The sequence below is a fragment of the Salarias fasciatus genome, chromosome 4, assembly GCF_902148845.1.
Source record: "Salarias fasciatus chromosome 4, fSalaFa1.1, whole genome shotgun sequence".
In the NCBI taxonomy this organism is placed as follows: domain Eukaryota; kingdom Metazoa; phylum Chordata; class Actinopteri; order Blenniiformes; family Blenniidae; genus Salarias; species Salarias fasciatus.
Window position 1 is genome coordinate 607,258 of NC_043748.1, and position 27,160 is coordinate 634,417.

A 27,160-nucleotide genomic window follows, 5' to 3' on the forward strand; every position below is an offset into this window, starting at 1 on the left:
TGTCGAGCAATCAGTCTTTATTATCTTTTGATATAAAACATGTTGCACAAAATGCTTTTCATGGAGGAGCACCTCTTCGTACCTCACACAAAATACACACACAGACCAGTATGCAGAAAACACAGGCACTTCTCAGAGAATTCTGACTCTTTACATGCAAAGTGAGATATCTTAAGCATGTATTTGTTGTAAGTTTGCTGATTATGATTTACAGCGTATTAAAACCTCAAGCCTAATAATAACACAGACAATTAGAATACTGTAAAAAGCTTCAGTACTGTCGGCTCAAAGTGTCACACCAATCAGGCAAGTCTTCCAAAACACCTGCAAAAGGGTCTTGAGCCTTTAAAAAGTCTGTGCCTTGTTTGGTTTAGAAGAATTCACAGTCATGGGGAAGACCGTTGGTCTGACGGTTGTGCAGAAAACCACTTTAAAAGTCCCATATCGTACAGTTTTTAGGTGTCAGAGGTTCAAAGTAGATTTCCTTGAATCAGTCTCGGTCCTGAATTCCAGCCAGTCTAGTGAGCCCTGCTGAGAACGGGCTGTTTGGTGTCTGTACCTTTAAATGCTGATGACTGTGTCTTTACTCTGACCAGAGGAGGGACCACAGCCTTTCCAGACATATTGCAGAATTAACCAAGTTCATTTAAAATTAGACTGATTCCAATGAAAATTCTTCCTTTTAGTATTTTAGTGCCGTCAATCTGTTAAATTTTTAAGCAAATTAATCACAACTCTGACCACAACTAATCACGATTAGTTGCACCATTTCTAAACTTGTAATCAACAGAAAAAAAATCATCCATTTTTTGCACCAAAATGTCTTTATCGGAACGTTTTAACTTCAATGGAGCAGTTTCACATCAGAAAACTGTCACTATATGGAATTTGAATCATTTTTATGTTGAGATGCTCAAGGGAAGACCAGTCCCAGTTTCTCTCTTGGTGTTGAACAGTCCAGAACATCGACGCCACAGGAGGATGTCTGTAACATCTTCAAGCTTCAAATGAAGAATCTAATCCTCATAATTCACCTGGACTGAACAGAATGAAGAAACAATGAAGTTTCAATAACAGGAACATGAGTTTTCTCTATTTATTTTCTTTGAGACAGTTTCTGACCCTAACCTTAACTATGAGATTAATCATAATTTCATAACTTAATTATCCATCCATCCATTTTCTACCACTTTCTACCACCGGGTCGTGGGGGCAGCAGTCTAAGCAGAGATGCCCAGACTTCCCCGTCCCCAGACACTTCCTCCAGCTCTTCCAGGAGGATCCCAAGGCGTTCCCAGGCCAGCCGAGAGACATAGTCTCTCCAGCGTGTCCTGGGTCTTCCCCGGGGTCTCCTCCCAGTGGGACATGCCCGGAACACCTCCCCAGGGAGGCGTCCAGGAGGCATCCTAACCAGATGCCCGAGCCTCCTCAGCTGCTCCTCTGGATGTGGAGGAGTAGCGGCTCTACTCCGAGCTCCTCCCTGGTGGCTGAGCTCCTCACCCTATCTCTAAGGGAACCCAGCCACCCTACGGAGGAAGCTCATTTCGGCCGCTTGTATCCGGGATCTTGTCCTTTCGGTCATGACCCAAAGCTCAAGACCATAGGTGAGGGTGGGAACGTAGACTGACCGGTAAATCGAGAGCTTCACCTTTCAGCTCAGCTCCTTCTTCACCATGACGGACCGATACAACGGCCGCATCACTGCAGCTGCTGCACCGATCCGCCTGTCAATCTCACCTCCATCCGTCCCTCACTGTGAACAAGACCCCAAGATACTTGAACTCCTCCACTTGGGCCAGAGTCTCTCCACCAACCTGGAGGGGGCAAGCCACCTTCTCCCAGTCGACGACCATGGCCTCAGATTTGGAGGTGCTGATCCTCATCCCTGTCGCTTCACACTTGGCTGTGAACCACCCCAGTGCATGATGGTCCAGGATGGACCATTTGATGGAGCCAACAGGACAACCTCATCTGCAAAAAGCAGAGATGAAATCCTGTGGTTCCTGAACCGGACCCCCTCCGGCCCTGGCTGCACCTAGAAATTCTGTCCATAAAGATTATGAACAGAACCGGTGACAAAGGGCAGCCCTGCCGGAGTCCAACATGCACCGGGAACAGGTCTGACTTACTGCCGGCAAGGCGGACCAGACTCCTACTCCGGTCATACAGAGACCGGACGGCCCTTAACAAGGGGCCCCGGACCCCGTATTCCCGGAGCACCCCCCACAAGACACCATGAGGGACGCGGTCCAACGCCTTCTCCAAGTCCACAAAACACATGTGAACTGGTCGGGTGAACTCCCACGAACCCTTGAACATCTTATGGAGGGTGTAGAGCTGGTCCAGTGTTCCACGACCAGGACGAAAACCGCATTGTTCCTCCTGGATCCGAGGTTCAACTATCGGTCGGATCCTCCTCTCCAGTACCCTGGAATAGACTTTCCCGGGGAGGCTGAGGAGTGTGATCCCCCTATAGTTGGAGCACATCCTCTGGTCCCCCTTTTTAAAAAGAGGAACCACCACCCCAGTCTGCCAATCCAGAGGCACCGTCCCCGACCGCCATGCGATGCTGCAGAGACGTGTCAACCAAGACAGCCCGTGCAAATCCAGAGACTTGAGGTACTCGGGGCGAATCTCATCCACCCCCGGTGCCTTGCCACGGAGGAGCTTACCGACCACCTCAGTTATCCCTTAATTAATCACGATTAATGCTTTTAAAACTGGCATCACTAAACTACTTCTGATTCAGAATGTGTTGACATTGTATTTTTTTGACCATATTGCACTGAAAGTAGCTCCACAGCAGTTTCTGATCTTGCATTCATCTCAGTTCAGTGAGTGTGTGTGTGTGTGTGTGTGTGTGTGTGTGTGTGTGTGTGTGTGTGTGTGTGTGTGTGTGTGTGTGTGTGTGTTCTTGTATTTCTATCCTTGTTGGGGCCAAATGTCCCCACAAGGATAGCAAAACGTGGAACGACGTGCCTTGTGGGACCTTTTTCCGGTCCTAAGTAGGAGAAACAGTGTTTTCTTGACCATGTTGTTGTTACTGAAAAAAGTAAAAGTGCAAAAACATTTCTTTAGGGTTAGGCTTTGTTGTGGTGTGGGTTAGGGTTAGGGTAAGGGTCAGGGTTAGGGGCTAGACATGAATGGGAGTCAATGGACGGTCCCCACAAGGATAGAAATACAAGACTGTGCGTGTGTGTGTGTGTGTGTGTGTGTGTGTGTTCATTCACACCTCAAAGCAAATTAGAGTCACTAATTAACCTCACAGCATGTTTTTGGACTGTGGGATCAAACCAGAGAAGTACATGACACTTGAACCTTGACCTTCTCACTATGAGGGGAGAGCTCTCGCCACTGTTATCTTCAATCAATCTGACATGAAATCATTTGTTAACAAACCAAACAAGCCAAATCACCAGTGTCCACAGGTCAAAGCAGACTGAGAAGATTAATGGCTGATGGTGTTTACGTTGAAAGCAAGTGTGATGACGGCTGACGCTACGCAGTGAGAACAGCTGCATGTCGGGCTTTATGTTCAGGAGGACCATAGTGGGAAATTATTATATACATAATAAAGCTAACTTCTCAAAAATGTACCTGTACGTGTGTGATTTTTGCTATGTAGCATGATTTTCAAACCATATGGAGTAGAGACACTAGTGTACTTCTTAAAGTATTATTTGAATATCTAAAGTCAGACACTATGTTCTTTAAAAGAAAAAAACATTTAAAATATCTTTAGGAGCCATTCATACTTGCTTTATTTGGACACATGGGGGCAGTAACAGGACACAGGTGTTATGTCAGAGGGCAAAGGTCAAAGGAAGAGCAGGGCACAGGTAGGGGGTAGAGGTAGAGGGAGAACAGTTCTCACCTGACCAGCAGACAGAACAGGAACAAACCAGCAGACAACTAGGAAGAGGATACAACTTTATTGGAAAATATGGAAAATCCGGTATGTTCATCATTTTGCTTTTTCCGACAAATCACACTGGACATCATCATCAGTGACAGATTCAGTCCTCTGTCACGAGTCTTTGGAGAGGGACTTGCTCAATGCCAGTTTAGTGAAATAATGTTCTTTCCACTTCCTGATTGTGGACTTTGGAAAGTCCTTGGGTATTTATCTGTAACAAATACATGACTGTGTGTTTTTGTAACAGGAATGTTGACATAATCAAGAAAGAGCTTACTGTTATTACCCATCATGAGCTGTTTCTCCTGTGACACCTTGGAAGTAAAACACCTTTATAATCAATCAGTTAAGACTGAATGAACTAAATAATTTTCTCTGGCTGCAGTCTAAACTGGTTTATTTCTGTTTCCGTCTTGACTTTCAATCTGTACTTCCACCTCTATGTAGCTAAATCTAGGCCAAAAGGTTTGTCAAATGTTTAAGTTTTGATCTTGAAATTAAAAATAATATATACATATAAACGCTGTATTCAAAAACAAAAATAAGTGTGAAGTTGTTTCAATTTGAATATTTTTGATTCAGCTCTTGATTTTTTTTAATTAAGTTCTTTATTTTTATTTTTCACTCATCAATAGACCTTTTTTTACGTTTAAGGTGTTATTTTTTTCAGATGTATCTTTAATTTTTTTTCAGATTAGGATCTTTTTTTAACATTAAATTCCTATTTATGGGTTTTTTTTTTTCAACTTCAAAAACTTTCTTTCACTTTCAGATTGCATGGCCTTGATTTAGCTTCACACACCTCTCTGTCTTCATGCGTCCAGTACTTTTTCTCTGTGTGTATTACACATAACATAATTTCTGAATTTATCGGCAGAAATGGTTTGATTATTTTTAATGTGTGGATTGCGTCTTTGCGTGGCAGGCATCTCAAAGCAAATGAAATAAGGCTAACTTAGACTTTGGGTATATTTCTTGGAAGATGTTTGCCCACCTTATCCAAGTGGCTTAATGAGATCATGCTCTTCTTTTGGGATAGCCTGTTTGATTTTTTTTTTTTTTTTTTGATGCAGTATGATAATATGATACAAAACCACATGTAATCAGCTTTAGTATGAGGTTGAAGCACTTCTAATTATATTATTCAGCAAAATACAGCATTGTATCGATTATTTATTACACTTCAGGCTGGAATATCTGGTATCTATACTCTTTGGGTGCGTCAAGATAATGATTTCTGTCCTAAACACTTGACCAGGTCCAATCGTCCTGATTCATATTGCTATGGGAGGGGATCTGAAAATCATCACTCTGTGAAGTCCCTTGAAAAACCATTAAAAAGCGGACAATTTCATCAGTTTAGAAACTCTAAACGCTCCGTCGGAGCGAACCGGGACGGCGTGAGACGTGATTTGTCCGTGAGGGAGTGAATCATCTCACTGCGACATTTCATCTTCGAGCGGTCGGCCCGGAAGACGAGCTGGACGATGGTGGTTCGCTAAATCAAGTCAGTTTACGCTTCAAATGTGTTTCTACCTTTTAACCAACGATGTTTACTTATGTTCTCTATTTCGCTAACTCATATCGACTGCTCGCTTGAACAAGTAGTGGGAGTGTGCTCTATTTTTTTTATGGCCCATCAGTTAGCATGACAAACTTGTTTGGTTACCCGGTGGAAGCTAACAGCTAACAACAGTTGGCATCAAATGTTTGACAATTATTTAATTTCAGTTTATTTTCATGGATCTTATATGTCGCAGCAGTGTTTTGTTGTTTTGTTTAACCAGTGGCTGGCTCCGGTGAGTTAGCTGCTAAATGAGGGGTCTGCAAGTCACGAGACGTGAAACTTAAACAAGTCAACAGGGGAAAAAAAAAAAGACAAAATCAATGATTTCTGCAGATGTGGGTCTGTTTTCAGGTCGTAACTGAGAGGAGAAATGAAACCTACTCAGCGCTCAATGGCTGAGTCAGTGGTCATTGTCTCAGTTGGAGGACAGGAAAACAGGCAGTTCGTCAGGGCTCAGGCATCCTGAAAATGAATAGTAGAGTTCTAAACATCCTCAGCATATTAGATTCAGCGTGTTTGTCTTCGTGAGTCACATCCTGCATCTTCACCTGTCAAACTCCTGCACAGGAGCAAGACCTCATTAATCTGGAGCAAACATATTGTAACGGGACTTTAATCCCTCAAGACAAACCTTTGACACTTATTTTTAGCTGTATATCTCCACAGTCAGCTGACAGAGATCATGTGCCAGTGTGAGTTTCATTTCAATCCATTCTATAGAAAAGAAATTTCAAAACCTCTGCAGGGAGGGACATATATTAATGAAGCATTTAGGCATATATAATGTAAGATATTTGTATTGGTTATCAGCACAATTTAATTCAGCGTATTTGGTTGAAACATTTGAAAATGAAAACCATGCTTTTATGACTGTATCCCAGTTGCACTTCCTCACCACCTGACACGAAATATAAATCGTGGGAAACCAGGTCAGTGAGATCAAGATCTGTTTATCTGAGCTATAAAACCACTCAGTGATTAGAGAGGTAGTGTTGGCTGCAGTTGATCCCGTCCATGCTTCAGGTTGCTGTGCGCCACTGCTGCCAGTACAGTACGAGTTGTGCTTCACATTAAAAGACAGTTTTTGTTGACGTGCTTCATGTTTGTGTGAAGGCAGCACATTTGAAATTTCCCCAGAGACAAAACAATGACCCTAATGTCTGAAACACACCTGAAAGTACAGATTCTCTGCCAGGAAGGGAACTGATGTCACCAGATATCCAGGAAGTGTAGATGCAGTGCGGAAATGCAGATGAACCAACGGCTTGGACGACAAACCAAGAACTTGGCATCCAAGAGATTCTTCAGCGAGAAATGATCACATTCTGATCCGAATAGAACGTCAGGAGCTTGTGTAAAATTTGAAGGGTGTCTGAACATCTTCTCTACGTTTGACTTGTGTTTCTGACGGAGTGTCTGTTCAACCTGCTTGCTCGCCCCCCCACAGGGTCGCAGGTCGTCCAGGCTGACTGTCCTGTCTCTTTCCAGAGGACCTGCGCTGTCTCACAGCAGGAATGCCGGGCGTGGAGTACGGCGAGCTGGCCGGCAGCCTGCCTGCCATCGGCTCCCTGAACGCCTCCTACTCCACGTCGCTGTCGCTCCCCTCGCCGTACCTGATGGTGCCCCCCGCCGAGCGGAAGGCCATCTCCGATGTGCGCCGCACCTTCTGCCTCTTCGTGACGTTCGACCTCCTCTTCATCTCCCTCCTCTGGATCATTGAGCTGAACGTGAGTCTCCGTCCGTCCTCTGCCGGGAGCAGCAGTCTGTGACCCTGAACTTCTCTCTGATTTGATCTCTGCTTTTTTTTCTTTTTTTCTAGATTTCCAGCTCAATCTGGGAAAGTTTACAGAATGAGGTTGTTCATTACAACTACAAATCTTCCTTTTTTGACATCTTTGTAAGTGGGTCAATCCACCGTCCGTCTAAAGTTCAGTGTGTCGTCCCGGTCCTTCTTTTATTGTTATACAGGCTGAATCCTGTCTCAGCTCTTTGACCAGCTGTCACATTTCCTTTATTGATCTTATGGTTAGATAATTGTGCAGAATGTTGGTTTTGGTTGTGTAGGATTGATGAAGTCTGCAGTTTTTTGTATTTTTTTTTTTTTAATCGTGTACTTTCTCCTGCTCCATTGACAAATCAGATGTATTACATAGATAGACAGTCATGTATTTTTTTATTGTTACTTTAGATTGTAGGACACTGTTACATAATATTATATAAGAGCAGTAATTACGCAATGTTTCAAGACATGTTGTGAAATTCCTCCTTGTTCAGACAAGCTGGAGTTCGGTGGTTTGGTCAGATTTTGAGAGCCGTATAGTGAAAACAATGAGGAGGAGGAGGGTCGTGGCTGCAGTGATGAAGGCAGCGAGGAGATGGATGGGTTTGGAAAATGGTCTGCTGTGGCAAGAAAATGGCAAAATGCAGAGAGGAGAGGAAGGAAATGACTTATTTCATGTGATTTTGCTCGAGTTAATCCATTTGATGCTTTTAATCTTCTATAAATGTCACATAATGGGATTTGTTTCCGTCGATCACATCCTAGAGTTTAAAATTCAAACATGAGAGCCTTGTAGATGATGAGCGGCGCGTGACTTCATCTTCCTCTGTCCGTCTCAGCTCCTCGCCGTCTTTCGCTTCCTGTGCCTGCAAGTGGGCTACGCCGCTTTCCGGCTGAGGCACTGGTGGGTCATCGCGGTAAGTCTGTGGCTTTACGTCGTATAAAAAAACAGAAATCCTGCAGCGACGCTGCGTGTCGGAGGTATCAGGATGTGACCGCTGGTCGTCCTCTCCGCTCTGCAGGTTACCACCCTGGTCACCAGCGTCTTCCTCGTCGTGAAGGTCATCGTCTCCAGTGTGAGTTTCTCACACTCTCGTGTGTGTGTGTGTGTGTGTGTGTGTGTGTGTGTGTGTGTTAAAACCACTTCAGTATTTTCACTTCCGTTTCTGCTCGTCAATCTTGCACCAGCTGATAACGGTTTGATTTTCCTGTTCGTGAAACAGAAGCGTGCTGAGATATCGTCATGCTCAAGCTTCAGCTGGTTTCATGTCGTCTATAAAGCTCCATGAAGCCGCAGAGCGTCAGACCGTTGCTCTGCTGTCTCTCTCCACGCAGCTCCTCTCCCAGAATGCCTTTGGCTACGTCATCCCCATCACCTCCTTCGTGGTGGCGTGGCTGGAGACGTGGTTTCTGGACTTCAAGGTCCTCACTCAGGAGGCCGACGACGAGCGAGGTAAAGGGAGAAGCGGCTGAGAGTTTCCCTCGGCAGCCTCCAGGAGTCAGAGCTCAGACGCCTCTGTCTCCGTGTCCTCAGCCTACCTGGCGGCGGTGAACGCGGCGTGCGAACGGGCCCCCATAATCTACCCCCGAGCCGTTTCAGATGGACAGTTTTACTCCCCGCCGGAATCCGTGGCAGGTGACGACGACCGACCGCGTCCCTGAGCAGGTGCGTTTTCCTCCACGCTAACTGAATCTGTCCCGATGCGCCGCCCGCAGGCTCCGAGGACGACCTGGACGAGGAGGGGCTGGGCCGCCGGGCCGTCACCGCTCAGGTACCGCCGGGACTCACGGGAGCGGGTGGGATCGGCGCCGCGGTCGGACCTGACGCCTCCCTGCTTTCTGTCTCCCTCCTCCAGGAGAAAGAGTACGTGCGTCAGGGCCGGGAAGCCATGACGGTGGTGGAGCAGATCCTCTCCCAGGAGGACAACTGGAAGTTTGAGAAAAACAACGTAAGTGTCGGGTTACAGGCTCTTGCTGTGGCGAGGAGTCAAACAGTTTTATTTATTTTTTTAATGAGATGAGCTGAGAAAAAGAGAGAATGTCAGTACAAACGGCGAGTGGTTTCCCTCTCCAGACAGGACTCCAGCAGGTTTGTGCTGATTCTGACTCTCAGGCGGGTATTTTCCTCCTGAGACGGAGGATCGTTCCTCCTTCAAGCTTCCGTCCGAGTCTGTAACCCAGCGCTGTTCTCCACTGGAGGACAGAAGTCAGCTTTTCAGGGGACGATTTGAGGAAACTGAGATGCTATAAACAGTTCAACGCAGCCACAGAACAGGAAGTGATGAGGAGGAATGAACGCTGTAAAAAGAGAAAGGAGGCAGAGAGACGCTGTAAGAAGTTACATCAGTGTTTGTTTTGAAGAAAAATGATTAAAGCATATGATAATTATTTAAGTAATAAGCATGTAGATTAATAATGTGTAGATTAATGGTCAAAACCCCAGCAGAACGCTCTTGGTGGTTTTTCTATCTAATAAAACACATCGTTAAACTTTTACATTAATCCAGGCTGTAAAAGCAGCAGCCGATGTTTTATTTAAGGCTTCATTTCAGGACTTGAGTATTACATCCATAATGTGTTTTAGCTTTTAGCAGATAATTAATAGGTAATTACTGCTATAAGGAACCTGAGCTTATTAAAGATGTGGGAATAAATGTAATCATACGGCCTAATTTTATGTTCTTTTAATCAAATCTGTTGAAAAGAGCAAAATTAAAAAAAATAAAAATACACCTCAAACCTCTAGCAGCCTGTTGTCAAATTCATTACTCTACTGGATCTATTAGTTTTGCAAATGTTTGTTATGAATTCATGTTGAGCATCTCAAAGAAACACTGTGTTGCTGTAAAAAAGAAGAACTGTAACTAAATGTCTGTGTTGCTGGTTTACTGGTATAAACACTGGATTAACTAATAATGAACTACTCAACAGAAATCTGAAATAATGGGGAAAAAGAGAATTAATATGACCCTCATTTAGATATATCTATATCACAGAAATGCTTTGGAAGGAAAATCCGTATGAATGTTGTTTTCTTTGACTGACTTGATCTCAGCTGTTCTCTTGGTAACTTGACTCCGTTTGGACCTGAAGCGAAGCTGAAGCGTTGAATCTGGACTTTGGAGGGACGATCTCGGCTCCTCCTCAGATTCAGACGCTCCGTGACTCAGGTTTTCATCAGACCGGATGCCAGACGTGAAAACACCGTGTTCCTTTTCCTCCGCAGGACATGGGAGACTCTGTGTACACCCTGGAGATTCCTTACCATGGGAAGACTTTCATTCTCAAGGTACAGCAGCAGGAAGTCACCACGAAACTGACATTTGTTACATTTCGGCTGGATATTTGATGCGTCTTTGTTGTTTGAAACTCAGCAGATTTGGTAATAACCTCTATTTGAGCCTTTTTTTTGTGTGTGTAGTTACTAAACAGTAATACTTTCTTAGGTAGTCATGGTAACATTAAATAACAACACTACAAAGTGTTTCATAACAGTGACACGCAGGATGAGCAGAGCAGATAAAATGAAGACGTTGCAGTCCACTTAAAGTTAGTTAACCTGCGTCTGAACACGGTCCCGATCAGGCCGGCGCGTCGCAGAACAGTGGCCTCCTTGTCCGGATGTGGCGGTGAAGTGTGTGCAGCAGTTCAGGGGTTTTCCCAGCAGGACTAACATGAAGCAGCAGCCGGATTAAGTAACGATTACCAGCAGAAACGGCCGGACGCCGCCGTCGGGAGCTGGTGATCAGCGGCTGGGAAAGTGACGGAGGATCTGCTGTGTGTGTGTGTGACCGGCTCCGTGGTTCCAGGCCCTGATGCAGTGCACGGCGGAGCTGGTGTACCAGGAGGTGATCCTGCAGCCGGAGAAGATGGTCCAGTGGAACAGGACGGTGTCTGGCTGTCAGGTGACCGCCGCCTCTCGCACTCTGGACGTTTCCGCCGCCGCGCGGCGCCGAGCCGGAACCTAACGCCACGTCCCGCTTCCTCCTCCTCCAGATCCTCCAGAGGGTGGACGACAACACCCTGGTGTCGTACGACGTGTCGTCCGGAGCGGCGGGCGGCGTCGTGTCTGCCCGGTACGTCGACCTGCTCTTCGCCGCCTCCTCCGGGCTGGCCCGCTCGCCCGCTCACCCGCTCTCTCTCCTCCCTGCAGAGACTTTGTGAACGTCCGGCGGGTGGAGCGCAAGCGGGACTGTTACATGTCGGCCGGCATGGCGACCAGCCACGACGCCAAGCCTCCCAGCGGACGCTTCGTCAGGTCAGGCCTCCGCCGCCTCCGCTCTCGCGTCCCGTCGCCGAGCCGGTAACCGTAGCGACGGTTTGTTCTGTGGCAGGGGGGAAAACGGCCCGGGAGGCTTCGTGGTCCTCAAGTCCAGCAGCAACCCGTCCGTCTGCACCTTCATCTGGGTGCTCAACACCGACCTGAAGGTGAGGAAACCGCGAGTTTTGGGGGTTTGTACCGGGTCTGGGAGGACTGACACGCCGCGCTGCGTCTCCTCAGGGCCGCCTGCCGCGCTACCTCATCCACCAGAGCCTCGCCGCCACCATGTTCGAGTTCATGACGCACTTACGCCAGCGGATCGCCGACCTGCGGCCGTCCCTCCGCCCCCACCACCACCACCACCACCATCATCATGTGTAACGCGGGCCAGAGAGCGCGGCGCCGCCACCGCCTGGCCGGGAGGAGGCATCACGGTTCCCGCTGCCCCCTGTGATCCTTCAGAGCCGAGGAGGCGTCGCTCTGCTCCCGTACGGACCTGAGCGGGAAGAGACGGACTCAGGCAGCAGGCGCTCGGCCCCTCCCCCTCTCTCTGTACTCTTTTATGAATCGTGACCACGTGCATCGACCTGGAACCGACCTGCTGTGAGAAGCGTTCTGTCAGACTCGGACGGAGGTGGAAGTCCTTTTATAAAAACTGTATCAGTGGAGCGACTGAAGCCGCTGTCTCTCTGAGCCTTATCGCAACTTTTTTGTTATTTGATTTGATACTGTTTTTTTTATTTTGTAGAATATTTCCAGGATGTGTTCACACACGTATCTCTGCCCTTCACAGCTATATTCTGAATGAATCACTTTGAAAAGACGACTCGTCCTTGCAACACTGTGACTGTTCAGAGAGGGGCGTGCACCGTCTCCTGATCACCACTAGGGGGAGACACCACTGCTCTCCCGTTTCGGGGTGCACGAAATGCATCAGTTAACGTATAATCAAGTATTACTGTATGTTTTTAATTCTGCTTGAGATCAAATCGGAAGTCCAGCCAGAACGCCGTCGGTCACGCTGAGAGAACGATGCTAATGCTAATGAATGAAGGAGCTGTGTACATGCTAAAGCTAATCGTTGTGCCAATAACCTCAAGTGGCCTTGTGGTACAACACATGAACTCATCGTCTCTTTCATCCTGATGTGGCTCTGAAGGAGGTTTTTCTGTGGTTTCTGTCATGATGAAGCGTCACGTTCTTTATAAGCCATGAAAACGACGTCCCCTTCAGCTTCCCAGCTCATCGCTGTTTAAAAATCAAAACAAAAAAAAAACAACACTTGTTTTTAGACTGAGAAAAGGCTGAAATGTGAGCTGGAGGTGAAGCAAATGTAAAAATACATGAAAGAGCCACATTTCGGTGTGTAATTGATCCACACCGCCTTCAGAAAACATCTACAGAAGGAATTTCATGTTCAGTTTCAAAGCTATTAATTTGGTGCCTTTGTCACAGTGATACAACACATCAGCCTTTTGCATCTTTATTTTTTTTTTTTCATTCTTTCAGCCAGGTGTAGTATATGCACAGAACGCCTGCTCAAGTTACTGTTTACTTCCATAGTTGTTTATGAAAGGATTTATCTAAAAATCATTTATCAAACCATGTTAATTTAAATCCACCTCGACAGTTCTCACAGTGTCTTAACCTGTGTCCAATAAAATACATGAATGTTATTTGATTTCATCCATCTTTTGTGTTATTTAAAGTAATTTTGGGGGTGCAAATCCCATTCAGCAATTCTGAATGTCTCTGCGAATTTCCCTGCATTGACTCATGGGAGTGTCGACGTCTTCAACAGTCGGACCGTGTGACCGGAGCCCCTTTGTCATGAGGCATTCAAGTCTCACCGCTGAAATAAGAACAACCAGCCACAGCTTTACAGTCAGACTGACTGTTGCTCGGACCGTCTCACAGCATCACAAAGTCTCCCAACTTCAGCTCTCGTTTGTCCAAAAAGACGCTTCTGGAATCTGACAGAAAACGAGTGTTTTCCAAGTTTACACTGTCAGATGTACAGTTGAAGTAATCGCATATATCAGCCGGTATTTTAGTTTCCCAGAATGTGTTGTTAGTGCTGCAGTACGGGAGCTCTGCTGTCCTCGGGGCGAACACGATGCGCAGGACAAGAGACGGAGGAGCTCACATGATTGTGCTGTGACTGTCTTCTGAGGCCGAGGGTGTGTGAATTTGTGTGTTTCTCTCTTGATCGGCGATCTCCAGGATTTCACTGCTCTCATTGTCGGCGTGGAAGGCTGACGAGAGGCGCCGATGGTGTGGAGGACAGACTGCTGCTGGATGAGGAGCTGCAGCCAGCTGCCGGACGATGGAAAGAACTTCTTGAGGCGGATCAGAAGATTTTAGTTTGTAATGTAGCAGACATGCTCTTATTCTGAAGGTCGTCCCAGATAGGTGCATTCTGTTGGACCACGTATGTTTTTGTGCTAAACAATCGCCTCGGGACATTCTCAGAAAGTCACCGGACTCGGTTGTTGCTGTTGACTGAAGAACCTGAACCGAACCCAAGCTTTCTTTCCCGCTGGATTATTTGGCTGTGAGCGATGGGTTCGGCCTTCCGCATGTTCTGCATGAAGTTCTGCTGCTGCTGCTGCGCCGGTGACGACGACGACGATGACGAAAAGCAGCCTCTAATACCGTAAGATGACCAGAAAGACGCTTCTCCATCACATAGGACACAAATAGAGTCAGTTGTCATCTGCATAGAGTAAATTCCTCCATCAATCGAGTCAGTACTCAAGAGTTTATGTCACAGAGTGATTTCCATGTGTAACTATTTCTTGTATGTGCGTGAATGATGGCGGACCACCCAGTCAAGATCCGCTGGAGTATTTCAACCGCGAGGTCCAGAAGCGTCGAGATGAGGAGACCAATCTCTGGAGCGAGCCGGGAGACCCCAGCCACTCGGAGAGAGAGGACGACCGGGCGCTTTATTCCCTGCTGCAGGCCAGGAACAAGACCCGCATGGGCTCCACGGTACAGGGACACTCGAGACAGAGCTGTTTCACTGAGAACCAGGATCAGAGGAGGGAGTGGATACCAGCAGGGTGACGCCTTGACCAGAGGGTTTTCAGTGTGAGGTCGTTTTGTCAATTTTTGATCAAGAAGTTAATGTAGAGGGTAAACTATTAATAATTGTATGAAAACAGAACAATAAGGTTTATTCCCACACTTTAGGAACCTCTCCTCGAACCCCTTCAACCTCCAGACATTTCCCAATGCAGGAAGAGAACAGTTTTTTAAGGGAGTGATGTTTTCTTGTAGGGTTACCGTCGATTGAGCGTTGACATTGAAGCCATGAGGGACACTCGCCGAGAGGTCAGGGACAAGTGGAAGACCATCCTGGAAAACCTGGGTGAGTCCCGGGCAGACGACAGCTGGCCTGGCTGCACTGTTGAGGCGAAGCGGCGAGGTGTAACCTGTGGTGTTTTCAGGGTTCATGGCTGAGGCCGACTCCCTGCTGACGGTGTCCGCCGGCGCCTCACATGACCGCATGCGCAACGCCCCCGCTGCACGTGCCCTGCTCCAGACGCTGCACTCCGAGACCTCCGTCTTCAACAGCAGGGAGCCGCCCCCCGAGAGATATCTGTTCATCCTGGTAAGGGGCGGGAGGGGCGGGAGGGGCAGGAGGGGCGGGGCCGTCAAACCCTGAACCCTGAACTCAGACTTCATTCATCCAGTGACCGGGTCCTGGCTTTGACCTGGACCTCGGACTAAAAGTGGACCTTCCAGCTGTCCTGTGAAGGCCAGAGTTAGAAAATGTCTCAGTAGCTTTTAGAGTCAAATTCTACCTGTGCAGCTCTTATAATAATAGATCGTTGGAGGCCGGCTCTTCCAGACTTCAGCATAAATCCTTGATTTGTTTGCATTTTCTGACGTTTGAGTTTATGAAGCTCAGGGAAGCACCAAGCACCCTTTGCTTACTTTGCTGCTTGTGTTCGCTTCACTCAGCTTGTCTTCCTTCCTTCTCTCTCTCTCTCCCCAGGATCGCCTCCTGTACCTGGATATCGCTGAGGATTTCTTGGCGAAGGCGAAGCGTTTCTACCCCCCCAGGGATGACTCAGACGAGGAGACCCCGGGCCTGGCCATCAACCTGCCCCTGCTGCTGGCCAGGGTGGAGGCCATGAACGGCAGAGGCGAGGAGGAGGATGACGATGATGAGGAGGAGAGCGGAAGAGAAGATGGAGACTTGAGTGACAGATCCTAAAATTAAAACATTAATGATAATAACAAGACATATGCTGGCTGCAGTAACAATAAACACGAGGCAGGGGGCAGTAGTCATCAACCCTGGAGCCCCTGAAATCTCTGCTGAGGCTGAGAACATTTTATCAGCCCTAAACTGCACAACTAGACAATTTTTTTTCTTTTTTTTTTTGGAGCTCCCAAGATGAAATTATAGTTGCAAAAGAAAGTAATTTTGTTTGTTGCTGGGAACCTTCAGGGTAGCGATGTTCTCTTTTGAGCAGAGCCTCTTCCCTCATTTTGTCCTGTGATCATCAGATCATCACATGATCGGCAGCAACACTAAACAAACAGCCCAAGTTCCCTCAGAGTTTCAGAATAACTCCTGAACATCCTCGGCACTCCAGGTTGCGGCAACGTTTCCTAGAATTTAATCAAGAGAACATAATTATCACAGTTTCTAAATGAATCTTTATATGAAGAGCAACAGGTGAAAGTGTGTGTATGTGTGTGTGAGTGAGGTGACTTTTGGGTGTCGAATTCGAGTGTGTTCCTCGAACACGCGAAGATCTCTGTGCGTTTTCTGTTGTGAAGTTCTGGCCAAAATAAAGCTGCACCTTTTAAAGCCTGTCCTGCAGAGTGTATCTGCTGCCCGGTGGAAGACCTGCCCCGTCATTACACTTCATCACGCCACGAATAGACCGATGCTCCTGCTTTTATTCAGCACATCAGAGGGACTGGCGTGTGAGCTGTGAAATCCAAGCCTGTGTTTGCGTGTCTTTCTGCAGCCCGGAGGTCAGCGCCACACGGCCGGCTCTCTCGGTGGCACAGGCCTGTCCGGCGTCTGACCGGCCCTCCGGGACCGCGGCGGCTTGTTTTGGCGCTCAGCTGTTTGTTGGTGTTGTTGTCGGTTGGTGTTGTTGTTATGTAAGAGAGATTCGGTGGTCGGGAGCACATGTCTGAGCACAACGCCGAGCCTGATAGCGCCACAGACTCAGGAATAGACGGCAGATAAAGAGAGAGTCTCTTACCCACTGAAAAATACTTATTTTGAATATAGCAATAACGTACCTTTAAAAAAATACAGCCCAGAAATTGTTTCTGTTGTGGTCATCAAGAGTTATATCTAGTTATTTCAGAAGCACAACATTTAACAGTTAATTCATTAATATGTTAAGGCTCAAGAACAAGTTTAAAATAAGATGGTGGATTACTCTCAGAGTGCGACCAAACAGTTTACTTTCCCATCATGCTCTTTTTCTTCTCTTTCAAAGATGAAAAATAACAACTTTTGAGTAAAACTGTTGAATTTACTGTCAAGGTAATAAGTAATGAGGAATTGAGGTAACACTTACTTGAAGCACCCGGTATAACACATTGGTACATTTATAAAGCTTTATAATGCCATTATAGCACGTGTAGCTATAGTTATAAACACTCATAAATGATTACAACATCAGGACCTAACCCTGACACTAACCCTGTGCTGTACAGTGGGTTATAAAGCATTATGATCCTTTATGAGTGTTTAAAACTACTTATAATGTGTTATACCGGGTGCTTCAAGTGAAGTGTTACCGGAATTAAAATAAATAAAATGCAGATTTCCCTTAAAACCTTCAATAAACCATACCTCTGATCATTTTTTTCCCTTTTTTTGCTCATAAACAGCCACAAGGAGAAAAACCTTTAAGATGATAATGCTCCCGGTCCTTCATTCCAACACTGAGCTTTCAGATTGTGTCTGATCTTTACTTTTTCACTCTCATTTCTAAATCGTTCTGTTCCTTCTTCAAACACTCTCATAATATTGTGTCATCTTTGCAGCAGTCGTCCGCCTCCCTCCCTCCCTCCCTCTCTCTCAGACTTCTTTCTTTCTTTCTTTCTTGCTGACAGCCCATTTAAATGTCGCTTACTGGCAGCTGTGGCAGCGTTATTATGCAACACAGACAGACTTCTTTCCAGCTGAGGGACGGACGGAGGGACAGGAGGGACGGCTCACCTCTACAGCCCGTCTCAGCCCCAGGCAGCAGCAGAGGGTGACGCTCACTTCAGGTTTTAACTTGAGAAAATTCAAAGAACAGGTAGAAAAAATATGCAAAGTCTGAAGCTGATCCAGTTTAAAGTTTGACCTTTGCCCTGCAGCAGAGGAGGCTCACATGCCGAGATACTCGGTTTCTCATCTGGCATTTGTGGTTGCCATGGTATCATAACACGGCCGGACGGATGACCCCGGCGACGCTCCGACAGCGAGAGACGCCGGGCTGGACGGAGAGGAGAAGCGGCTGAAATAAAGTGAAATACTCCAGCCGACAGACAAAGGGACGGGTCAAGTCAACAGGGCGCGAGTTCGAAACAATAACTGACCCCAAGTGTAGCGTTTCAATCAAACAGCTGCAGACGAGGAGCCGTAACTCAGCTCTGATCACCCCAACAGCGTTCAGACGAAACGCCAGGCCTGGGAGAAGGATCTGAACAATCAAGGACCAGGAGATCAGTGTTTCACACATTTTATAATGGTTTTAAAACACTGGGTGATTTAGGAACGTTTATTTTATGAAAATCTCACTTATAATATTATTAACATGAAAACATGAAACAATATTAAACAATAATAAAAAGAAATGACTTCATATCGAATCATAAACACTGGTGATAATAGCAATGTATTAATTTTCTAACACAGAATCTGTCGAGTCAGTCAGATTTAATCTAATGTGTTATTTCACAGCAACAGGTGAGAATCAGCAGAGAACAGGATGAAACAACAGAACTGTAGAAACTTTCATGGAAATCTAAAGAGGCGTGTGTCCCACACTGAGAGATTTTCAGTCTATAAATCTGAAAATGAGTCTGATTTGATCATGTTGACACTTTTCAACACATTTTGTTTTAAATGGTATACACTTATTTTAATTGAATCAAATATAAAAGTTAAATTTATCGTTTTAATTGAATAAAAAGACATGAGTAGAGGGGAAATGACTCATTTTTTCATGACAATTCACATATTTAGAATGGAAATCCTCTTGTTGTGATAGAGAGTGATAAAACTATATACCCAGCACCAACAGATGGCATCTTACCATTTATTTTCAGCAAACAGTTGATAAAAAATCAGTCTTTTATTGTACAGTAGGTCCAGGTTCTGAGAGAGGAGGTTCTGATCCCTGACCTTAAGCATTAAATCCCAAGCTGAATCTCGCGGCGCTGTCTGACATTAAATTGTGTAAGTGTTCCCGGTGACGCGCTCTCTGGACGGAGACGCCTCCGTCGTGCTTCCTGTCACAGGGACGATCAGCTCGACATCTGATCTGCGTTTCTTGATGATTTCACGACCTGAAGTGGATGAATGAGTCAGAGACAGGGACCGGTAGTAACCTCACACCGGGGCGGATTTACTGTCAGAGGTGAATGTGTGTGTGAGTGTGTGTGTGTGTGTGTGTGTGTGTGTGTGTGTGTGTGTGTGTGTGTGTGTGTGTGTGTGTGTGTGCGCTTCACGGTCCAGGGCCTGACTTGATCATGGCTGCTTGGCGCTCTGCCACAGAGGTAATGAATCAGCAGAGAAAACACTCTGTCCTGGAGTCTGAGTGGCGGTCTGGTGTTTTCATGCGGCCCAGCTGTGGCTTAATCTCCCCTGAACTCTGTTACCAACTGAAATAGTGGCGGGATTAATGAACTAACTCCGTCGACTCGGCCCTTCGACCTCCGTGTGACAGCTGAGATGCTCTTTAATCTATACATTCTTAACCCACTTACCCAAAATACCCTTTGTGTATGAAACAGCTGCATTCGTTAGGCCGCACGTGCGGCTGTGTGTAAATCAAGACTGAAATCTGATTAAGATTCCTGCTGTGTTTGTGTCTGTCTCCATTTTCCTGTAATCTCCTCCGGAGAGACACAGCTGAAGTGGAAAGTGTCGGGCCGGCTGATTACGGGAGTGAGCGGCCACAACATCTGAGAATCAGGGGATTTTGGGGCCAATTACCCCTACCCCCCCCCCCCCCCCCCCCCCCCCCCTCAGAGCGGCTTCCAGCTGTCCGGGAGCGAGACGCATGCGGCCCGGTGTCAGATGTCGGGACACGCTGATTGTGGAGTGACAACACGGATCAGGAATAGAAACAGAGCATCTATAAAGGCCGGGGACGGACCCGGGCGGGACACTGGAGACAGAGGCGGTGTCGGCCTGGACGTCGGAGCAGCTGAAGCATCTCACATTGTTTTGGTTTGGTGTTTTTTTTAAAAAAAAACCCTTTGGACAACAAACAGCCGCAGCTCAGCCGGAAGAGCAGGACTCAGGACTGATCCAGAACAAGCCCGACCAGGACACGATGCCCATCTGCTCGGTGATGCAGAAGAGTAACGGCGAGGTGGTGGGAGCCGAGCTGACCTGCAGCCTGCGGGAGGAGAACAAGGCTCAGAGGGAGAGCTACAGCGCCGACTGGCACAGCGTCAGCCTGAAGACTCAGCCTCAGGACAGGTAGCCGTCCTGCTGCAGGTCTGCAGGCTCCCGGTGAGAGTTGGACAGTTTCTGATTAGTTTTTTCTTCTCGCCCACAGGCAGACCATGAACATGAACGACGACTCCCGCCGGGAGACCCTGTCCCGGCAGTGGCGGGCCCGTCCCCTGACGCAGAGCTGCCCCTCGGGGGTCTTCAGGGTGGGCACGGTGGAGCGGGGGGTGAGGGAGCACCAGCTCCTGCCCAAGAGGAAGACCCTCCCACTGCCCATCTTCACCCCGGCCGAGCTGGGCGTCCGGCTGGGCCGCGGGGCGCCGCACGCCGAGGACGACCTGCAGCCCTTCCCCGCCCCCGACGGCGTCTGCCCCAGCAAGAGGACCGTGGACGACATCACCCGGGACCTGCCGCCCGTCAAGCCCACCCTCATGGAGTTCGCCAAGGCGCCCAAAGCTCTGGGCCGCTCCGTGTCCCAGGAGGCGCAGAGGGGCTGAGGACGGGCGAGGAGGAGGGGCCGCCGGGGCGAGGCGAGGAGGATGAGAGCTGGGAGAGGGCGATCAGCGAGCAGAGCATGTCGGCGTTGGTTAAGACGAGATGTAAATAGATCCATCTGTAGTGACGTTCATCATAAAGCAGCATCCTGTAGGTCTGTAGTCCAAAGGTCACGCCGGGTCGGTGCGGGGTCTGGTGGAGGGAGGAGCGGGGTGAAAGGTCAGGGCTGATCCCAGCCTGAGCTGACCTCTCTCCACCTGCAGCTCCACCTTTTCTCCTTGCTTTTTCCTCCACAAAGCCTCGTGCAAATATCCGCAACATGGAAGCGTTGTAGGAGTCACCGGGCTGAAGGTACCGTCAGCGTCTGATGGCATTCAGGAGGTAGAGAGAGGAGTGAAAGATGGAGGGAGAGTCAGAGGTGAGGTGGAGGGGTGAGGGGTGAGGGGAGGGTGGAGGGGTGAGGGGTGGAGGGGTTGGTCACCCTCCAGAAGCTCCTGCCAGTCTCTGATTTGAATCAACAGTACAGGAAGCACTGGCTTCATCTGCTCACACTGCAGCTGTACAGAAGTTTGAATCCGTGTGTGTGTGTGTGTGTGTGTGAGCGTGTGTGTGTGAGTGTATGAGTGTGTGTGTGTGCCGAACGGCACCTCTAATTAAACCGACCTAGAAAAACCAATAAGCTGTTCTTTGTACTGCATCAATCTGCCTCCTAGGTGAGTGGCAGCTCATATGTAAGCTTGACACTGACTGTTTTAGCTGTGAATGAATTTGAAATGTGTGCACCGATGATGAAAGATTTCCTTTTTCTTAGATATTTATTATTTTTACAAATAAAAGCTGAACCACTCATTATTCCATCGTCTGTTTGCCTGTTCTTTCATGTGCAACATGGAGGAACGTTCTGCATCTAGAGCGTCCGGCCTTCATTTATATCATTTATATCATTTATATCCGCTTCATCCAGACCAGGGCTGCAGGAAGCTGCAGCTCGTCTCAGCCAGCTCCTGGGGAAAGGCGCTTCACGCCACACACAGATCGCCTTTCCCCCTCAGGGGAATCCCAGAGACACACAAACACACACACTCACACTCATCTGTGTTTGGACTCTGGGAGGAAAACGCCGTACCCCGTACTGAAATCTATGCAGGAATAGAGAGAACATGCAAACTCCACACATAAAACATCCATCATTGGACTGAAACATGGTTTGATAGATGAAAATATATAAAATAAGCTTCAATCACAGAACATCAAGATGCGTCACCACAACAAGTGTGTAGTAATGTGTCAAAATAGTTTTAAATCCAAATGACACATTAAATAGTTTTACCATGATGCTAATAAATAAAAAGCCAGCAAGAAATATGTTGCATGACGGTTTAGTTTTTTAGCTATAAATTCCAAACCTTGAGTGGTTTTGGTCAAAATGACAATGAGAAACGGATTTTATGGTCATATTATTATCAAGGCCAACTTTAAAAGACACTCAGGTGACGATAGCTCCATTTTCTTTTTCTGAATTTAGATTTTTGGTGCTTCTTAAATGGTTTAAGTCTAAGTCTTTCAATTAGGAAAACACATTTCAGTTTGAGGACTTTTCACAGTTTTTGTCTGTAATGTTCATGATGGATTGTTATTCAGCGTTTGAGGAACCAGATGAAGGAAACCGATTTGGTCCTGTGAGGGCAGAGCTAAGAAAGCAGAACATACAAACTCCACACCTCAGATTTATAATTCTGTATTAATGTGTGTTGCTGCTGTCTTGGCCTGGCCTCTAGAAGTAATGATAATCAGATATAACTGGAAGCTCTAAATGGAAAATTCCTCTGTGGAAGTTGGAAAACGATGCATTCACAGTGATTGGAAAAAGCGGATCTATAAATATCCTTCGCCCAGCGTCCTCCGGCCTGCGAGCGAACCCCTCTTCACCGCTCTGCAGCGCCTCATTTATCTGTCATGTTGCACCTCCTGTATTTGTTCTCAGCAGAACGGCCTGTTCTCCAGCTGGAGGGCCTGACATGGCTGCACTTCATCGCCTCGTCTCGGCTCTCCTGCAGCCAGACATTCACCCTCCCACCCATCAGCCTTTGCCTGTGCCCTCCTCTGATGAACGATAATTCCTCCTCTGGATGTTAGTTTCTCTCAGCTCCGCTGTGCTCTCTTCACAGTCGTCCCCCTCTGATGGGAGCCTCGTGCCGCTCTGGTATTAATAGCTGGGTAAACATTGGCATTGCCCTGGAGACAGTGGAAAGACAGCGGCATCGGCACGTTCTCCACATCTGAGCCCTTAATCCCAGTGTTTAATCTGAGATTTGGGAGCGCTGCTTCACCCCCTATCTTTACGATCAGCCTCCCACGCCTCCACGCCCTTGCACTGTCACCGTGAAAGTCAGCTTCCCAACTGCGGATGAACCTCTGCACCCCGGGAACTATTTCCAGGGGATGCCAAGGAATGTGGGAATAGAGACGGGCCGCGTTGTCACACACACACACACACACACACACACACACACACACACACACACACACACACACACACACACACACAAATCTGGTAAATTGACACTGGAATTCTTTCCTACGTCTCAGCTGCTTCTGCTGCCGTTCGGCAAACCCGGCCAACCTGCTACCGCCGGCCAGGCAGCGGGAATGTTGGGAGCAGGGTCAGGCTGTGCTGCAGCTCAACACGCTGACTCCACTGGGACTGATGGATGAAAGCATGGGGAGTCCGTTTTGAACAGTCTGAACGCTCAGAATGTAAAAAAAATGAAATAATAATACAGGATTATTAGCTATAAATCATTATAAAATATAATAAATGTAATATTTCCAATAATAATAGTATAACAGTGATGTTCTGAGGTCACTCCAGTCATTTATCCTCAGAGACACTCAGCGCGGTGTATTTAAAGCCGAGCTCAGACGGCGCTCCAGTCATCCGTCTCGGCTGCTGTCACGCTCTTGCTATGCGACTCGCAGTGTTATGAAATGACCAGCAGCATCGGAACACGCACGGTCACTGTCTACATGTTTGTTTTTTCTCATGCTTGCTGTGTGTAATTCCCACTTCGGACAGCTGCTTCTGCCCCCTACTGGACCGTGGTGGTACTGCAGAGGGTGTCATGTCTCATGAAGTAACTATAATGCACTACATACATCCACACTGTGGATCTGAAAAAATACCCTTCTCTTCTCCATCATGATGAGAAGTGGATGCCTGACAGGTTTCCTCCTCCTCCTCCTCCTCCTCCTCCTCCTCCTCCTCTTCTTCTTCCTCCTCCTCCTCCTCCTCCTCCTCCTCCTCCTCCTCCTCACCACCGTGGGGATGTTTGTTGTTGAACTGATTAACTGTGTTAATTGGCTGACGGCTGGAAGTTGCTGAGTTGGTAGTTTTACCTGCTGCAGAAGCAGCTTCCACCTGTGTGGTAACAAACACCAGCACTACTCCCGTTACTCACGTGAGTAAACGTGCCGACTTGTGTAAACGATAATAAAGAAATAATTCACTTTCATGTAATAGATGGGCTTATTAACCAGGTATCGGGGGCATAATTGCGATTCCTCTGCAAACTGCAGAATTTTCTAAAAAGTAGTTTTCTTAATGAGAAACTCTCTCCACAGAGAGAATGGAAAGCATTTTTCATGAGTTTGTATGAAATTAGCTGCAGGGACTTTTCAGCACGATATATTTATGCAGTTTTTTCCAGTTAGTGCTTCATGTTAGCAACACTGTTAAAGAGCAGTTTCAAAGTGTTCCAGCAGAGCAGACAAGAAATTCAACATGAACAGAGGTTAACGTGAGCTGTGCTGGCAGCATGGAAACATTGTTTTGCTTCATTGGTGTAGATCAACATGATCAAAGTGACGGATTGATAGAAACAGAACAGGAAAACTTGTCTGATGAGCACTTTTGTCAATCTCCTCCAGAAATTTTCTTTTTCTAAGTAAGTTTTGTCTGAGTGATTGACTCACTAAATCCAGCTGAAGTTTGCATGTTCTCCATGTGCATGTGCAAAATGACTGATTGGCATTCATTCCAGACATTTTTATTGCAACATAATTAAAGTACACACACACACACACACACACACACACACACAAAACAACAACAAAGAATATTTGTTTCAAAGCAAATGTTTCAGTAACTCATATAATCACTGTATCACACATTTAATCATTAAATTTGAGGAGTTAAACTGGATATGAATCATCATTTAAATTACATACTTGAATTATTTTAACTGATGTGACACAGTTTGAAATACTAATATAGAAAATAGTGTAGAAAATGAGACTGGAGATAATTCATTCAGAAGGAGTTCTGCCCATTTAATGAAAGCGGTAAACAGGAGTTCAGAGAAACAGCAACCTCACAGGAAACAAATCATGCTGAAGCTGGAAAGAGCGTTTTTGTTCAGTAATTCTGTTTCAGTACGATGAAATGGCGCCGGAGTCCTGGAGTCCTGGAGTCCGGCGTGGCCTGAGGCAGAGGACAGACCCGGGGGTCAGACTCATTCTCCCCATTTACAGCTGAATGTCTGGAGCCCGACGTGGCGAAGCAGAAGAAGTTTTTACTGGTAAAGTTTTCCTCCAGCGAGCCGGAGAGGAGAGCAGAGCGATCTGCTCTTCGGCTGCAGACATTTCCGTGCTGTTATTGCTCACATTGGCTTTATGAGCCGTTCCCTCCCCTCCTGACCCCATTCTGACCACATTATTCCCGTTACTGGAAATAGACTCCAGCCTCGCCGTCTGCAGCCGCACTGCACTGTGGGAAGATGCTCCCATTGTGAAGAGACCGCGCATGTTGGGTTTAGAGCTGGGGGTTTATCTGTGCCGACCATAAACATGCTGATCAGCAGCTAACAGGCTGCATTTGTTTCATGTTTCTTACATGTTTGAAATAAAAGTTTTTTGATCATATTAATGAATAATTGTGTTTTCAACACAAAGCCGTGATGATGTTAGATCATATCAATAAAACAGTTTGCTGAAAACATGATTTAGGCATATTTACCATCAGATTAATAAATTTAGAGGAATATTTTTTAATATTTTGCTGAATTGGAGATGAAGAATTCCACAGCCTTTCATGAGGACACCCTGCAGCAGCTTTAGGACTAAAAAGAAGGAAAATAAGTAAGCAAGCTGGAAGATATGGACAACAAAGAGACATGAAACGAGTCTTTGTTAGTTTTGTTAGGAGTGGCATGAAAAGAGCAGCTTGGTGTTTAATTTAAGAAAAAAAAAAAAGAAAAGAAAAGAAAAGAAAAAAGGTGGACCCAAATGCTGATAAGGTTCAAATGGAAAGCAACTTTCATTAAATGCTTCAAAGCGTGATCCAGAAGACCAATGAAGTTAACCAGAATACCTAATATTTTAGAAGAAGCATCCTTATTTCACATAGAGCCTCCACCTCAAACGGTTTTCTCTCTTCTCTGTTTAATCCATTACCTCCAGTCACTGGTGTTCAACAGCTGCTTCACCAATACTGCAGCAACCTTAAATATTTCAAATGTAATAATAATAATAAAAAAAAAGTTATTAAATGATTGCGGTAGCATTAAAAAGATTTTCAAAATACTAATAACTGCTGCCAATATTACAATAATACTTAAACAGGACAAGATTTCTTGGAAATAGAATCATTTTTGCAGGTTTTTGTGGATGATTCATCAAAAACAGTGGATGGAAAAATCCTCACAGTCGTTCTCTGAAGATACACATTGAACAGCAATCATTACTGAGGAAAATCAGTTTCTACTTTCATTCTGATAGTGGCTGATAGAAACCTTTACAACAATTCTTCACGCTGTTAAAAGACTCAAACCTTGAGTTCAAAGCTCCCAGTCTTTGGGAAGAGGTTTTATTTTCTTGTTTTGTCTTTCAGCAATAAGCCTCATCTCCTGAAAGCCTCCCTGTCTCCTCTGGGCGGCCCTGTCGTCGGTCCGTCTGTCTGTCCGGCCTTGGCAGGGCTTCACTCAGTCTCCTCGCCTCCTGCGGCTAACGCTCGCTCCGACTTCAGCTTTGTGCATTTTTGCAGTTTTTCTTCCGCCTTTCATAATAAAAGCAGCTCTTTTGCTCGCCTGCTGTTTTGATTCCACCTCTTCCAAATGTAATGTAACAGTCGGGATGGAACAAGTGGAATAATCAGTCAGATTGTTTGACTCTGAGCAGTTTAATCAGACTGATGATAACAGCCAGTATCTCCTCCTCCATCTGAGCCTTCCTCCATCCTCTTATCTGCCCCGTTGCCCCGCTGTTCTGCCCCGGGGCTGATGGCTGATTAACCCTCCTTGTGTCAGATTCAGGTGGGGAGTGTGTGTGTGAGGCGCCACGCTGGATTTCCTCCCCTCATTGTCACTCAAAATTTGTTCGGCAGTGACTCACCTCACTAAATTATTTAGCTCCTTCCCAGCAATCTAAACAGGCCGCCTGACTGAGAGCTCACAGTCGTTTAAAAAACTCATCTCTATACCGCGTGTTCA

At 46.6% G+C, this 27,160-nt stretch overlaps 3 protein-coding genes across 4 annotated transcripts; all 3 read left to right on the top strand.

The window, feature by feature from the left end:
• The first annotated feature begins 5,370 nt into the window (after window positions 1-5,370).
• Window positions 5,371-13,200, top strand: stard3 (StAR related lipid transfer domain containing 3). Of its 2 annotated transcripts, none has more exons than XM_030088915.1 (15): window positions 5,371-5,423; window positions 6,972-7,210; window positions 7,303-7,380; window positions 8,103-8,180; window positions 8,286-8,339; window positions 8,599-8,716; window positions 8,798-8,899; window positions 8,980-9,035; window positions 9,120-9,212; window positions 10,490-10,552; window positions 11,073-11,168; window positions 11,260-11,339; window positions 11,417-11,521; window positions 11,598-11,691; window positions 11,765-13,200. In XM_030088915.1, exons 2-15 carry the CDS (start codon window positions 6,998-7,000, stop codon window positions 11,903-11,905), a joined length of 1,371 nt encoding a protein of 456 aa, XP_029944775.1. In that variant the 5' UTR covers window positions 5,371-5,423; window positions 6,972-6,997; the 3' UTR covers window positions 11,906-13,200. The 2 variants fall into 2 exon arrangements, with proteins under 2 accessions (XP_029944775.1, XP_029944776.1); XM_030088916.1 differs by having other exon boundaries at window positions 5,387-5,423; window positions 6,931-7,210.
• Window positions 13,201-14,085: 885 nt separating this feature from the next.
• On the top strand, window positions 14,086-15,749 carry LOC115386638 (melanoregulin). The gene is made up of 5 exons (XM_030089039.1): window positions 14,086-14,180; window positions 14,356-14,518; window positions 14,807-14,897; window positions 14,977-15,140; window positions 15,528-15,749. The coding sequence occupies exons 1-5, from the start codon at window positions 14,086-14,088 to the stop codon at window positions 15,747-15,749; spliced, it is 735 nt and encodes a 244-aa protein (XP_029944899.1).
• Window positions 15,750-19,903: 4,154 nt separating this feature from the next.
• tcap (titin-cap (telethonin)) lies at window positions 19,904-21,527 on the top strand. Its single transcript, XM_030088925.1, has 2 exons — window positions 19,904-20,207; window positions 20,287-21,527. The coding sequence occupies exons 1-2, from the start codon at window positions 20,059-20,061 to the stop codon at window positions 20,675-20,677; spliced, it is 540 nt and encodes a 179-aa protein (XP_029944785.1). The 5' UTR covers window positions 19,904-20,058; the 3' UTR covers window positions 20,678-21,527.
• Window positions 21,528-27,160: the final 5,633 nt, after the last annotated feature.

Bases quoted from the DNA above. Each gene is read 5' to 3' on its own strand.
- stard3 (XM_030088915.1), top strand. From the start codon at position 6,998: ATGCCGGGCGTGGAGTACGGCGAGCTGGCCGGCAGCCTGCCTGCCATC. The intron at 8,717-8,797 runs GTAAAGGGAGAA...CCGTGTCCTCAG, and splicing joins GGAGGCCGACGACGAGCGAG to CCTACCTGGCGGCGGTGAAC. The intron at 8,900-8,979 runs GTGACGACGACC...CGCCGCCCGCAG, and splicing joins CCCGCCGGAATCCGTGGCAG to GCTCCGAGGACGACCTGGAC.
- LOC115386638 (XM_030089039.1), top strand. From the start codon at position 14,086: ATGGGTTCGGCCTTCCGCATGTTCTGCATGAAGTTCTGCTGCTGCTGC. The intron at 14,181-14,355 runs GTAAGATGACCA...CGGACCACCCAG, and splicing joins GAAAAGCAGCCTCTAATACC to TCAAGATCCGCTGGAGTATT. The intron at 14,519-14,806 runs GTACAGGGACAC...GTTTTCTTGTAG, and splicing joins AGACCCGCATGGGCTCCACG to GGTTACCGTCGATTGAGCGT.
- tcap (XM_030088925.1), top strand. From the start codon at position 20,059: ATGCCCATCTGCTCGGTGATGCAGAAGAGTAACGGCGAGGTGGTGGGA. The intron at 20,208-20,286 runs GTAGCCGTCCTG...TCTCGCCCACAG, and splicing joins AAGACTCAGCCTCAGGACAG to GCAGACCATGAACATGAACG.